This window comes from Curcuma longa, chromosome 17, assembly GCF_044706935.1.
Source record: "Curcuma longa cultivar G26 ecotype Majalengka, Jawa Barat chromosome 17, ITB_CL_G26_1.1, whole genome shotgun sequence".
Taxonomy (NCBI): domain Eukaryota; kingdom Viridiplantae; phylum Streptophyta; class Magnoliopsida; order Zingiberales; family Zingiberaceae; genus Curcuma; species Curcuma longa.
In genome coordinates, this window is record NC_133877.1 from 7144713 (window position 1) to 7155256 (window position 10544).

At 44.2% G+C, this 10544-nt stretch overlaps 1 protein-coding gene and 1 long non-coding RNA gene across 2 annotated transcripts; one reads left to right on the forward strand and one right to left on the reverse strand.

The window, feature by feature from the left end:
- Positions 1-471: 471 nt before the first annotated feature.
- Positions 472-929, reverse strand: LOC141811774 (uncharacterized). Its single transcript, XR_012600204.1, has 2 exons — positions 752-929; positions 472-634 (listed from the first exon to the last, which is right to left on the reverse strand). It is a non-coding gene; the product is annotated as an uncharacterized LOC141811774 (long non-coding RNA).
- A 1397-nt stretch (positions 930-2326) lies between these two features.
- On the forward strand, positions 2327-4043 carry LOC141811685 (aspartic proteinase NANA, chloroplast-like). The gene is made up of 2 exons (XM_074699718.1): positions 2327-2983; positions 3093-4043. The coding sequence occupies exons 1-2, from the start codon at positions 2406-2408 to the stop codon at positions 3910-3912; spliced, it is 1398 nt and encodes a 465-aa protein (XP_074555819.1). The 5' UTR covers positions 2327-2405; the 3' UTR covers positions 3913-4043.
- The last annotated feature ends 6501 nt before the right edge of the window (positions 4044-10544 follow it).

Consider the following 10544-nt stretch of genomic DNA (forward strand, 5'->3'; position numbering starts at 1 on the left):
GCTAAAAGGACATTTTGTTCGACCAAAAAAGTCATGTGACATGACACACATAGATTGCCACGTCTTTCAACTTAAATTTCATATCATTATTTTCATGTAATGTATCTTTACTCCCAACCAAATACCCAACATTAATATACCTGACTTGCAAGGATAAATGGATATCCAAATCGATCCGTTTAAATTGGTAAACTGAGACTGATCAATTTCATAGGTACCCGTGCTCGAAGTTTCCATTGAATCAACATGATTAAAATGTCGATGGAAATTAACAAACTTGGATCAGCTAATTCCCTTAAATTAATCAGAAAATACTCACCAACAACAAACAAATTATGTATCCAATTTTTGGTCAGCAAATCGTCGGAATCCTAATGAACCCCCCTAATTGCTTTGTGGTGTGCAAGAAACACTATAATATTAGCGGATTAATGAATCAAACGTAACAAAACCCAAAAGGAAGAAAGAACAGAAGGAAAGAAAAAAACACACGTTAAATTGGAATGATCAGAGCTACATACTGTACAGATTGCACACTTCGAGTCATCAATTGAATCTCGAAATTATTCAGTATAGAACTTACAATCTTCTTGTGTGCGCGCGTCAAAATTACCATTCAGCGACTCCCAAGAAGCTGAAGCCACAGGACAGAGCAGCCAAGCGTCAAATGGCGTTTTTACGGGAAAACCAAGAAGAAGATTAAGGCTAAGATTGTTATCGAGAGATCGAATGGGGAGGAGAAAGAAGGAACCTGAGAGATCGAGGGGTGAGGCGGCGCGAGAGGGCGCGGAAGAAGAAATTGGCGCCGTGGAGGAAGATCACCACGCCGGTGCAGCCCAGCACGAAGAGCTCGAACATCCTCGCGATCAAAACTCTCTCTCTCTCCCCTCGCCTAATTTAATCAGGGCTTTTGGAAGAGGAAGGAGAACGCGAATTCATTGCCTGCTTGACTTACCGTGGAAGCGAAACGCGTTGATCCAACGGGCCCCACTCCACGCAAGCAAAGCCAATGGGCGAGTAGGAAACCGCATCGGTGGCCCACAACAAGTATCGCCCCGTTGAAGTAGAGCGTTCCATAAAAGCCCTTCCATTATTTGTTTTATTTATTAAAAACAAATAATTGGAGAAATACTTTTATAACAAAATTTGGGAGCTGACAATTTTATTTTAGCACTCTCAAGAGTTCAAATTCGATTGCGATTAATTCGGAACGATTCAGATAACAAACAAAGAGACCAAAATTAAATTAGAGACTGTTGAAGTTATAAGTAAAGTGAGATAAGAGAGACATTTGTTTTTGGTCGAAGAGAAGAAGAATTTCTATATACAAAGAAACGGCAGTGGTATAATTTGGAGACCACAACATGCGGCGATGACCACCGCTAAACGTCGTGGTGGTAGCTGACTGGCTGCAGGCGGGGCCGCCCTCCGAGAACATGTTGCACCTAACTCCACCCATCCAAGAAGAAGTAGCAGCAGCAGGAGCAGCAGCGATGCCGGCTCCACCTTCCGGCTCAATCGTACGGCGCCTGCTGCACCCTCAATCCATGTGACGACGACACCTGCCTCCAGATTTTCAATAATGGTGTGTGTGTGTGATGATGTATCATTATGAGCCACTGCGTTCCAGCTGTCCAACTTGGCCTACTCCTAGCCGTTCCTACTGTTTGACCGGTTCAATCATCCACCACTTCTCTACGAAGTTCGTAGACTGGTTTTACCGTTGCCGTACTTACCGAGAGCATGCACGCTAGATAATGGCATTTCTTGGCAGACCAAAGGAACGTTGAGATTTTTAAGGATGAGTTTATTACTGTGCTGGTGTAGATCTAGTTTTGAGTTGATGTTAACTGGAACGACGAGTGTGAACGAAAACAGAGGATGAGTTTATCATCACAGGCGCCTGCATATAAAATGAATGTAATGATGCAACATGGCTTTGTGCATGATCCAAGTTGCTTGAGCTCTGTAACTGCACTGTCAATGACTGTACCAATAATTATCTCTCCAGCCGCTATTCTCTTCCTCTTCTTAGTCTCCACAGCTGCACAGCCTTGCATGTGCTAGTGACAAGTGATAACATTCACATTTTCCTACCCTAACAATTAGCGCCACCTCTCTCTTGCCACATTACAGCTAATCAGGATTGACAATTGTAAGCCGAACTGATCTCACATTCTCCTCACTATATATATATATATATAGGAAGCAGATAAATACGAAAAATGATGAGGTAATAAAAGCAGCACAGGGAGAACTGAGAAGCTTCATGATACAGTAAGACCATAAAATAAATCGCATTCCTGTTGTGTTGTGCTCTGTTTCTGATCTGTTCTGTTTCGTCTTCCTTTTTATACAAGTAAATTTTGTTGAATGAGACTGTTAGCGAAGCTGATCAGAGCGTAATGCCTCCGCTTCTCATCCTCTTCCTCTTGTGCTCTTATGGCCTCGTCGCCGGCGAGATGCCCCCTGAGTCGCTCCACCTCGAGCTCATCAGCCGCTTTCCGCATCGATATCCCACTCGGCTCGGCCACCTCCGCGGGCTCGTCGACGGCGATCGCTTCCGCCAGTGGATGATCTCCCAAAGGATCGGGCATCAGCAGAACCACCAGCACTGGCGGAGAGAACTCGCGGCCTCCAACGCTTCCTCTACCCCGCCTGCGGCCGAGGAGTCCTTCGCCATGCCACTCTCGTCGGGGGCCTACACCGGCACGGGGCAATACTTCGTGCGGTTCCTGCTAGGCACTCCGGCGCAGAGGTTCGTGTTGGTGGTGGACACCGGCAGCGACCTCACCTGGGTTAAATGCCGCCCTCGGAGTCACGGCGGCTCAGATGCCAGCGCCGGCGAAAGAAGGATCTTCCGGCCGGAGGGTTCGAGCTCCTACGCCCCCATCCGCTGCTCGTCGCATATGTGCAAGTCCTCTCTTCCCTTTGCGCTGAGGAGGTGTCCCACGCCGGAAAGCCCTTGTGCTTACAACTACGGGTAAAACTTGGCGTCGGATCCCTTCCATCACTGCTCGGCTCCGCTCCAATTCTTGTCTTGTTCCTGCTCAATTTAATTGGACGTTTTAATTAATATCAGCGGGTCGCAGGTACTCCGACGGATCGACGGCGATGGGCGTGTTCGCGAAGGAATCTGCGACAATAACATTGACAAAGGGCGAGCGCCGCAAGAAGCTGCGGGGGCTTGTTGTCGGGTGCACCACCTCCTTCGTCGGATCCAGCTTTCGCGCATCCGACGGCGTGCTCGGCCTCGGCTATAGCCCTGTTTCCTTCGCCGCCAGAGCAGCCGCCCGCTTCGGTGACCGGTTTTCCTATTGCCTCGTCGACCACCTCAGCCCACGAAACGCCACCAGCCGCCTCACCTTCGGTCTCACTCCCGCCCTCGCCGCGCCGCACCGCCGCGCGACCGAACTTCTCCTCGACCCCCGCCTCCTGCCCTTCTATGGCGTCCGCGTCGAGGGCGTCTCCATCAACGGCGAGATGCTCCCCATCCCCACCGGCGTGTGGGACGTCGGTCGCGGCGGCGGAGTCATCCTCGACTCCGGCACGAGTCTCACCGTCCTGGCCGAGCCGGCGTACAGATTGGTTTCATCGGCGCTGAGCCGGAGCTTCAGTGGCGTCCCCAGGATCAGCATGGACCCCTTCGAGCACTGCTACAACTGGACAGCAGCGGGACCCGCAGTCGCCGTGCCGAAGATGGCGATCCACATGTTCGGCGACGTGCGGCTGGATCCGCCGGCGAAGAGCTACGTCATCGACGTGGCCGAGGGAGTGAAATGCGTCGGGATTACGGCCGCGCCGTGGCCGGGCGTGTCCACCATCGGCAACATCCTGCAGCAGGAGCACGTTTGGGAGTTCGATCTCAAATATCGACGCCTCAGATTTCGTCGATCCACCTGCCGTTGGTGATGCCATCCATGAATTTGGACGTTTGTTTCTCTTGTTTTTCCATATCATTTTTTAATCTCTCTCTTCTTTATTCATGTGGCATATGTTCGATTCGATGAGCTGGTAATTAAATGAATTATTGGTTGGATTTATTTTGAATAAATCAAAATAAGTAATTTACAAAGGAATCGGATCGAGCATGAAGGTGCTTCTTAATTTATAGGGTCTATTTAGTTCATTTAATTTTATTAAATTACATCATATACTTTATAGTTAACATTAAATTATGTCATAAATACTACTAAATTATTTTATTATAAAATATTATTGATAATTGTTAAAATTTCTTTTGTATTTAATTATCTCTCTTTTTTAAAGATTTTATTAATATTAAAATGTTTGATAATTTTAGTTTACTTATAAATTTTATTTTAAATTAAAAATAATAATAATTTAAAATTTATATATACAAATATCTTTAAACTTATTTATGAATTCATCCCTCATCCTAGTTCTCAATAGATGTTGGCTCTTCTTGTCAAGTTTTTTGGGTGTCATTTTCAATCGATCATAGTCTCTATTTCTAATGCTCGACACCGACACCATGTGATTTCTCTACAAGTGACTGCTCTGGTCTTTTGATGACAACCACCGTCTCAATTTCTAGTCCATGCGATTTATAGCTCATCTTCATGCAGAGGTACAATCGTTGCTTGCTTGAGCCAGTATACATTGCTGTATAATGATGACAAAGATAACAATTCAGGATATTCAAATATTGATTTCAATTATTGATGCTTTATCATGTTTAGATTGCAATCGCAACCATATTTGTCATTATTTCTATATTTATTATTATCATAGTTATCGTAATATATGTTACCATATTTATTATAATAATTTTTATATATTACTTTGACAATATGTATACATAAAAAAATGATAAATCCTAGTTAGTCGCATTGACTCAAGCCCTAGGGGTGACCGGTCCGGTCCCACGGAAGTTTTCCACCAGCCACCAGGGTTAAATCGGGAAGCGCACGCAGCGGCCAACCCAGATGCCTAACATCCTTTGATTGCGATCCCCATTTGGAGAAATTTTTTTGCAAATACGCCATAGCTAAGGATCGAACCGCAGGTGCCTGGGTGATAACCTGGATGTCCTACCATGACACATGGCCCCGGAGACGACAATATGTATACATAGATAGGATAGCATATGACAATCATCAATAAGAAAGCAATCATTTTTCTTTGTATTTTTCTCATTCTTTTGTTCTTTGTCTTTTATCACTATAACAAATTTGACTTTCCGCAGCGCGCAATTAAGCTATCTGCATCGCACATTGCATGCTGCATAACTCCAAGCTGTTGAAAGTTATAATTCATCCACAACGTGCGGGGCGCGCACTGCGGAAAGTTGCATTCGCAGCATGTGAGCGCGCGATGCGGAAAGTTGCATCCGCAGCACGCGGGCACGCGCTGCGGAAAGTTGCATCCGCAACACGCGGGCGCGCGCTGCGGATGTAATTTTCCACAGCACACGCCCCGCGCGCTGCGGATAATTATATTTTAAAGATATAATATACCTATATACACAAATACAAATAATATAACATGCTCAAAGCTATAATATTTATAATCCGATACACAAATACCACATACAAATTAGAGCTCAAACAATGTACATATATATATATCAGAGATAATCATCTACATTTAGTTAGATAAAACAATCCAAATAAAAATTCATCTTTACTACAAACAGTACATGATCAAATCTATACCAGTCAGACAAAACTATAAACATTGATGCCCAAGCGACTGTGCTTCCTATTGCATCCTCAAGAAAAAACATCTCTTCGTTTGATCGAATTAGCTCCACCTTCTCCACAAAGTCTCTATGTATCCAAACTTTACAATAAGATCCACTAAGAGGAACGTGATGTACTTTTGCTTTTGGATCCGTGGATGCAATTCGACCTTCTGCAACAGCTCCATCAACAGACCAATGAAGCAGCTTACATTTAACATTAACACTGATATCTCCAACACTCACATTCTTTAATTTTGACTATATAACAATAAAAAGTAATTAATGCATTAAGGATGAAAATCTATTTAGAATGGCTAGGGAATTTATGGTAAAACAAAAGGAGGAATGGGAAAGGAGAGAAGAGAAGATTTTAAAGACATGATGAGAGGGATTGTGGAGCAAATTGACAACATGTACCAATTTCATGCACATTTAAGGAGAACTAGAGAATGATTTAATAATTTTTCATTTCTGAAATTGTCTAATCTTCCAAAATTCCCTCCATTATCCTCTTTGTTCCCAAAAGCATTAAAATCGTGGGAGGAAGCACCTGAATTGATACCTTTAAATATGCCTCCTCCCCCATAAAAATGAGAAAGAAACTGAACGAGCTAAGTCTGGGGGGCCATGCATTTTAGATAGTGTGCATAAATAACCTATATTTTATTTTAAATTTTGATTTTTGTAATTTACTTTAAATTTTGCTTTGAATTTTTTTTTATAGTTCATGGTAGCATTCAACAATCACCAACATCATCTTAGGAGTTTGCCCTTTTGTAAAAATGCTAGCACTTCTTTTCTAGATGATTGTTTTAATACTTATGGCTAGTATTCTAGGCGCTATGTCTTTTCCTATCTACCATAACAGGAAGTGAGCTAGCATATCATGAGAAAGTTAAGACATGGCCTAGTCTAAGGATCTCTTTCACTTAAGCCTAATCTAGGAGGTGGATTAATTTTGAAATTAGTCATGATTCATGAGACCGGACTAGTACTAGTGTTTCCAAGGTAATATCTCAACTGTATTTTGGTTACTGGATAAACTCAGATCATGAAAGCTCATTTGAAAAAATCAAGATCCCAAAATCATATTTCTGTAATGGTTGAAACTCCTTATGTTCGCAGTACTTTGCTAAAAAAAATAGTGTCGTGAGTGGAAATTGACTAGATACCCCTTTGAGAACAGTAAGGGTTGTTGGAGAAATATCTATCATGTTTCTCTTGATTTTGAGTATTCCTTTGAGACCTTGTATAGATCGGTGCAAAGCACCTTTTGAGAGGGATGTGATAGCGCTCCGCAAGTATACGGAATGTCATCAAGTAATAAAAAGATCGAATCCACAGGGACCGTGGAATTACTTACTAAATCTAGCACAAAAAGGTGGAGAGAAAACTGAGCATGAGTTGTGTGGGGGAGATAGGAGTGTTCTAAAGTACTTTATCCTAGAGTTCAGAGAAAGGAATCGACTGTGACACTGGGTTGTGAAACGATCCTAGGACTTCGGACTCCTCAGAGTATGGATTGATTGACTTGGATCCTCTACCTTTCCTCAATAATTGTTCAATTGTAGGGATGTTAACCAATTTATCCAATTCGACCTCGTCAGGTATCCTCGGAATAAAGCATTGGTGTTCTTACGTCACTCGTTGTCGGTTTGAGATGGTTCTAGAAGCCCGGTTCAAGGCATTCCCGTGTCACTCAGGCGCCCCGGAGTACTAAAAGAACCCTATCCCCTGTCACAGGATATCTTTTTACGGACCTCTCCCCAACAACGGATGACCGCTAACTATCCCTCATAAGAATTAACTATGAATTAAGAAACCCCTCGGAAACTCGCCCGGTTCAAGGCATTCTTCCTGTCACGAAGCGCCCCGGTGTACGGCCTAATGATTCCTCAATCCACAATCAATCCCTACCCTCATGGATTCATACACACACAATTTATCATTCAACACACAAGCATAAATCCATAAAGCAATAGACAATTATATCATTGAAAGCGGTAGATTAACAAATCCAAAATACAATCATCCAATACATCCGATTCATCCTACATCCTAGAATCTAGGGAACTACTCCATAGCGTGGAGTTTACAATACAAAGGAAGGAAGGAATACATCTTAATCTGTAGATACAACAATGAAATACAGGAAATAAGACTTATCTTATTCCTCGGACTGCAAACTCTGCGTAGATGGGATGAGGATGGAATGGAGCAGTCGGATCGGTGGATGGATCGTCGAATCTCCCTCCGAAACAGGCGTCGGTGGCTTTAGAACAGCTCCGATGGCTCTCCAAGGTCTCCCCCCTTTCTTAGGTCACTAAGAGGACCTATTTATATGTAGGTCACGAGTTAGCACGCCCCCGCTCACACGGCCGTGCCTGGGAGGCACGACCCAGTGTGGGCACTGTCGGTTGAAGAGGCACGGCCGTGCCTTGGGGGCACGGCCTTAGGCAGTCAAGCTTCTATTTTGGGGCACGGCCGTGCCTCTGGGGCACGGTCCAGACTTGGCTTGACTCTGTTTGAAGGCACGGCCGTGCCTGTGAGGCACAGCCATAGCCTGTCTCTTCTTCTTTTGCTGGACATGGCCGTGTCTTTGAGGCACGGCCAGCTGCTGAGACCTTTCTTTTTTGACACACGGCCGTGCCTGGTGGGCATGGCCAACAGCAGATGCTTCCTTCAGGTTGGAAACACGGTCGTGCCTGTAAGGCACGACCAAATCTCGGCTAGCTTCTATTTCAAAGCACGGCCGTGTCTGGTAGACACGACCTCTTCTGCTGCTGATGGGGGATGTTGGCACGGCCGTGCCAGTGAGGCACGACCCAGGCTTATTGGTCTTCTGTTTGTGCACACGCCCGTGCCCTTTGAAGCACGGCCAGAAGGCTGAATAGACACGGCCGTGCCTATGAGGCACGGCCCTGTCTTGCCTTGTCTTCAATTGATACTCCGTTTTGCCCGTTTTTGCTCCAAATTCCATCCTGAAACAAGTAAAAACACGAGCAGATCTCCGAACTAGGAAATGCAAGATATGTGCCTAAATGCATAAATAAGGGATGTAATGTACACAAGATTTTAGCAATAAACTCAGAAAGATGTGCAAATAAAGCGTAAATACATATATAAACCCTACGCACATCAGTCATCAATAAGTATTTGGTATGATTTCGTCAAGTAATAAAATTCGATCCACAGGGCTTGGAATTACTTAATCGATTTAGGCATAAAAATATTCATTATGCCTGGTAATCGATCAGGTGATCGATTACCAGCCTTCGTAATGGATCAGCTAATTGATTACGGAGCTTGGTAATCGATCAGGTGATCGATTACCAAGGTGTGTAATCGATCAGTTAGAGTACACTGCTTTGTATTGGTTCGATTGCCTAACGATTCAGAGAGGATTTCCAGAGGCTAAACGACCTAGAGGAGTAATTGGTTTAGGTCTTCAATGGGGATGTCACCGAACACATAGAAGCAATAATAACTCATTCCACTAGAGAGTTATCATCGCACTACCGACTTCAATATGGGCTCCTTTTTACTATAAGTACATTAATCTTCTTGTGTTTAAGATATCGTATTGATAGGCCCCCGCAAGTATATGGGTGTCGTCAAGTAATAAAAAGATCGAATTCACAGGGACCGTGGAATTACTTACTAGATTTAGCACAAAAAGGTGGGAGAGAAAATGAGCATGAGTTGTTGTGGGGGAGAAGGACGCTAGAGTACTTAATCCTTAATTCGGAGAAAGAAAACGACTGTGACAATGGATGTAATTGTACAATTGTACTTGGGGACGTTAACCAATATATCCAATTAGACCTCGTCAGGTATCCTCAAAATAAATCATTGGTGTTCTTACGTCATCATTGTTAGATCAAGGTGATTCTAGATAGCCCGGTTCAAGGCTTTCCTGTGTCACTCAGGCGCCCCGGAATGCTACTAAAATCCTATCCCCTGTCACAGGATATCTTTTTTACGGACCTCTCTCCAACAATGAATAACCGCTAGCTATCTCTCATAGAAACTAATTATGATTTAAGAAACCCCTCGGAAACTCGCCCGGTTCAAGGCTTTCTTCCTGTCACGAAGTGCCCCGGTGTACGACCTAATGATTCCTCAAATCACAATTAATCCCTACCCTCATAGATTCATACACAAGCATATCATCAATCACAGCACAAGCATCAATCCTTAAGGCAATATACACAATCAAATCATAAGAACGGTAGAATAACAAATCCAAGTTACAATCATCCAAATACACCTGATTCATCCTACATCCTAGAATCTAGGGAACTACTCCATATCGTGGAGGTTACAATATAAGGAAAAGAAAGAGTTCATCCTAATCTGAAGATACAATGGTGAAAAATAGGAAATAGGACTTATCGTTCTTCCTCGGACTGAAATCTCCACGTAGATGTAATGAAGATGGGATGAAGCAGCCGGATCGGTGGATGGATCGTCGAATCTCGCTCCGAATCAGGCCTCGATGGCTCAAGAACAGCTCCGGTGGCTCTCCAAAGTCTCCCCCTTGGCTAGAGTCCCAAAAGAGGTATTTATAGCTGCAACCCATGGTCAGACACGCCTCCGTCCACACGACCGTGCCTGGGAGGCACGACCCAGTGTGGACGCACATCACTAGATGAGGCACGGCCGTGCCTCTTAGGTACGGTCAGAAGAAGTTGTGGCTCTGTTCAGGGGCACGACCGTGCCTTTTAGGCACGGTCCAGAAGGGCATTGTCTCTGTTTAAAGGCACGACCGTGCTTTTGAGGCACGACCTAGGCCTGTTTCTTCTAGTTTTGCAGGGCACGTGATGAGCGTAGATCA

Bases quoted from the DNA above. Each gene is read 5' to 3' on its own strand.
- LOC141811685 (XM_074699718.1), top strand. From the start codon at position 2,406: ATGCCTCCGCTTCTCATCCTCTTCCTCTTGTGCTCTTATGGCCTCGTC. The intron at 2,984-3,092 runs GTAAAACTTGGC...AGCGGGTCGCAG, and splicing joins CCTTGTGCTTACAACTACGG to GTACTCCGACGGATCGACGG.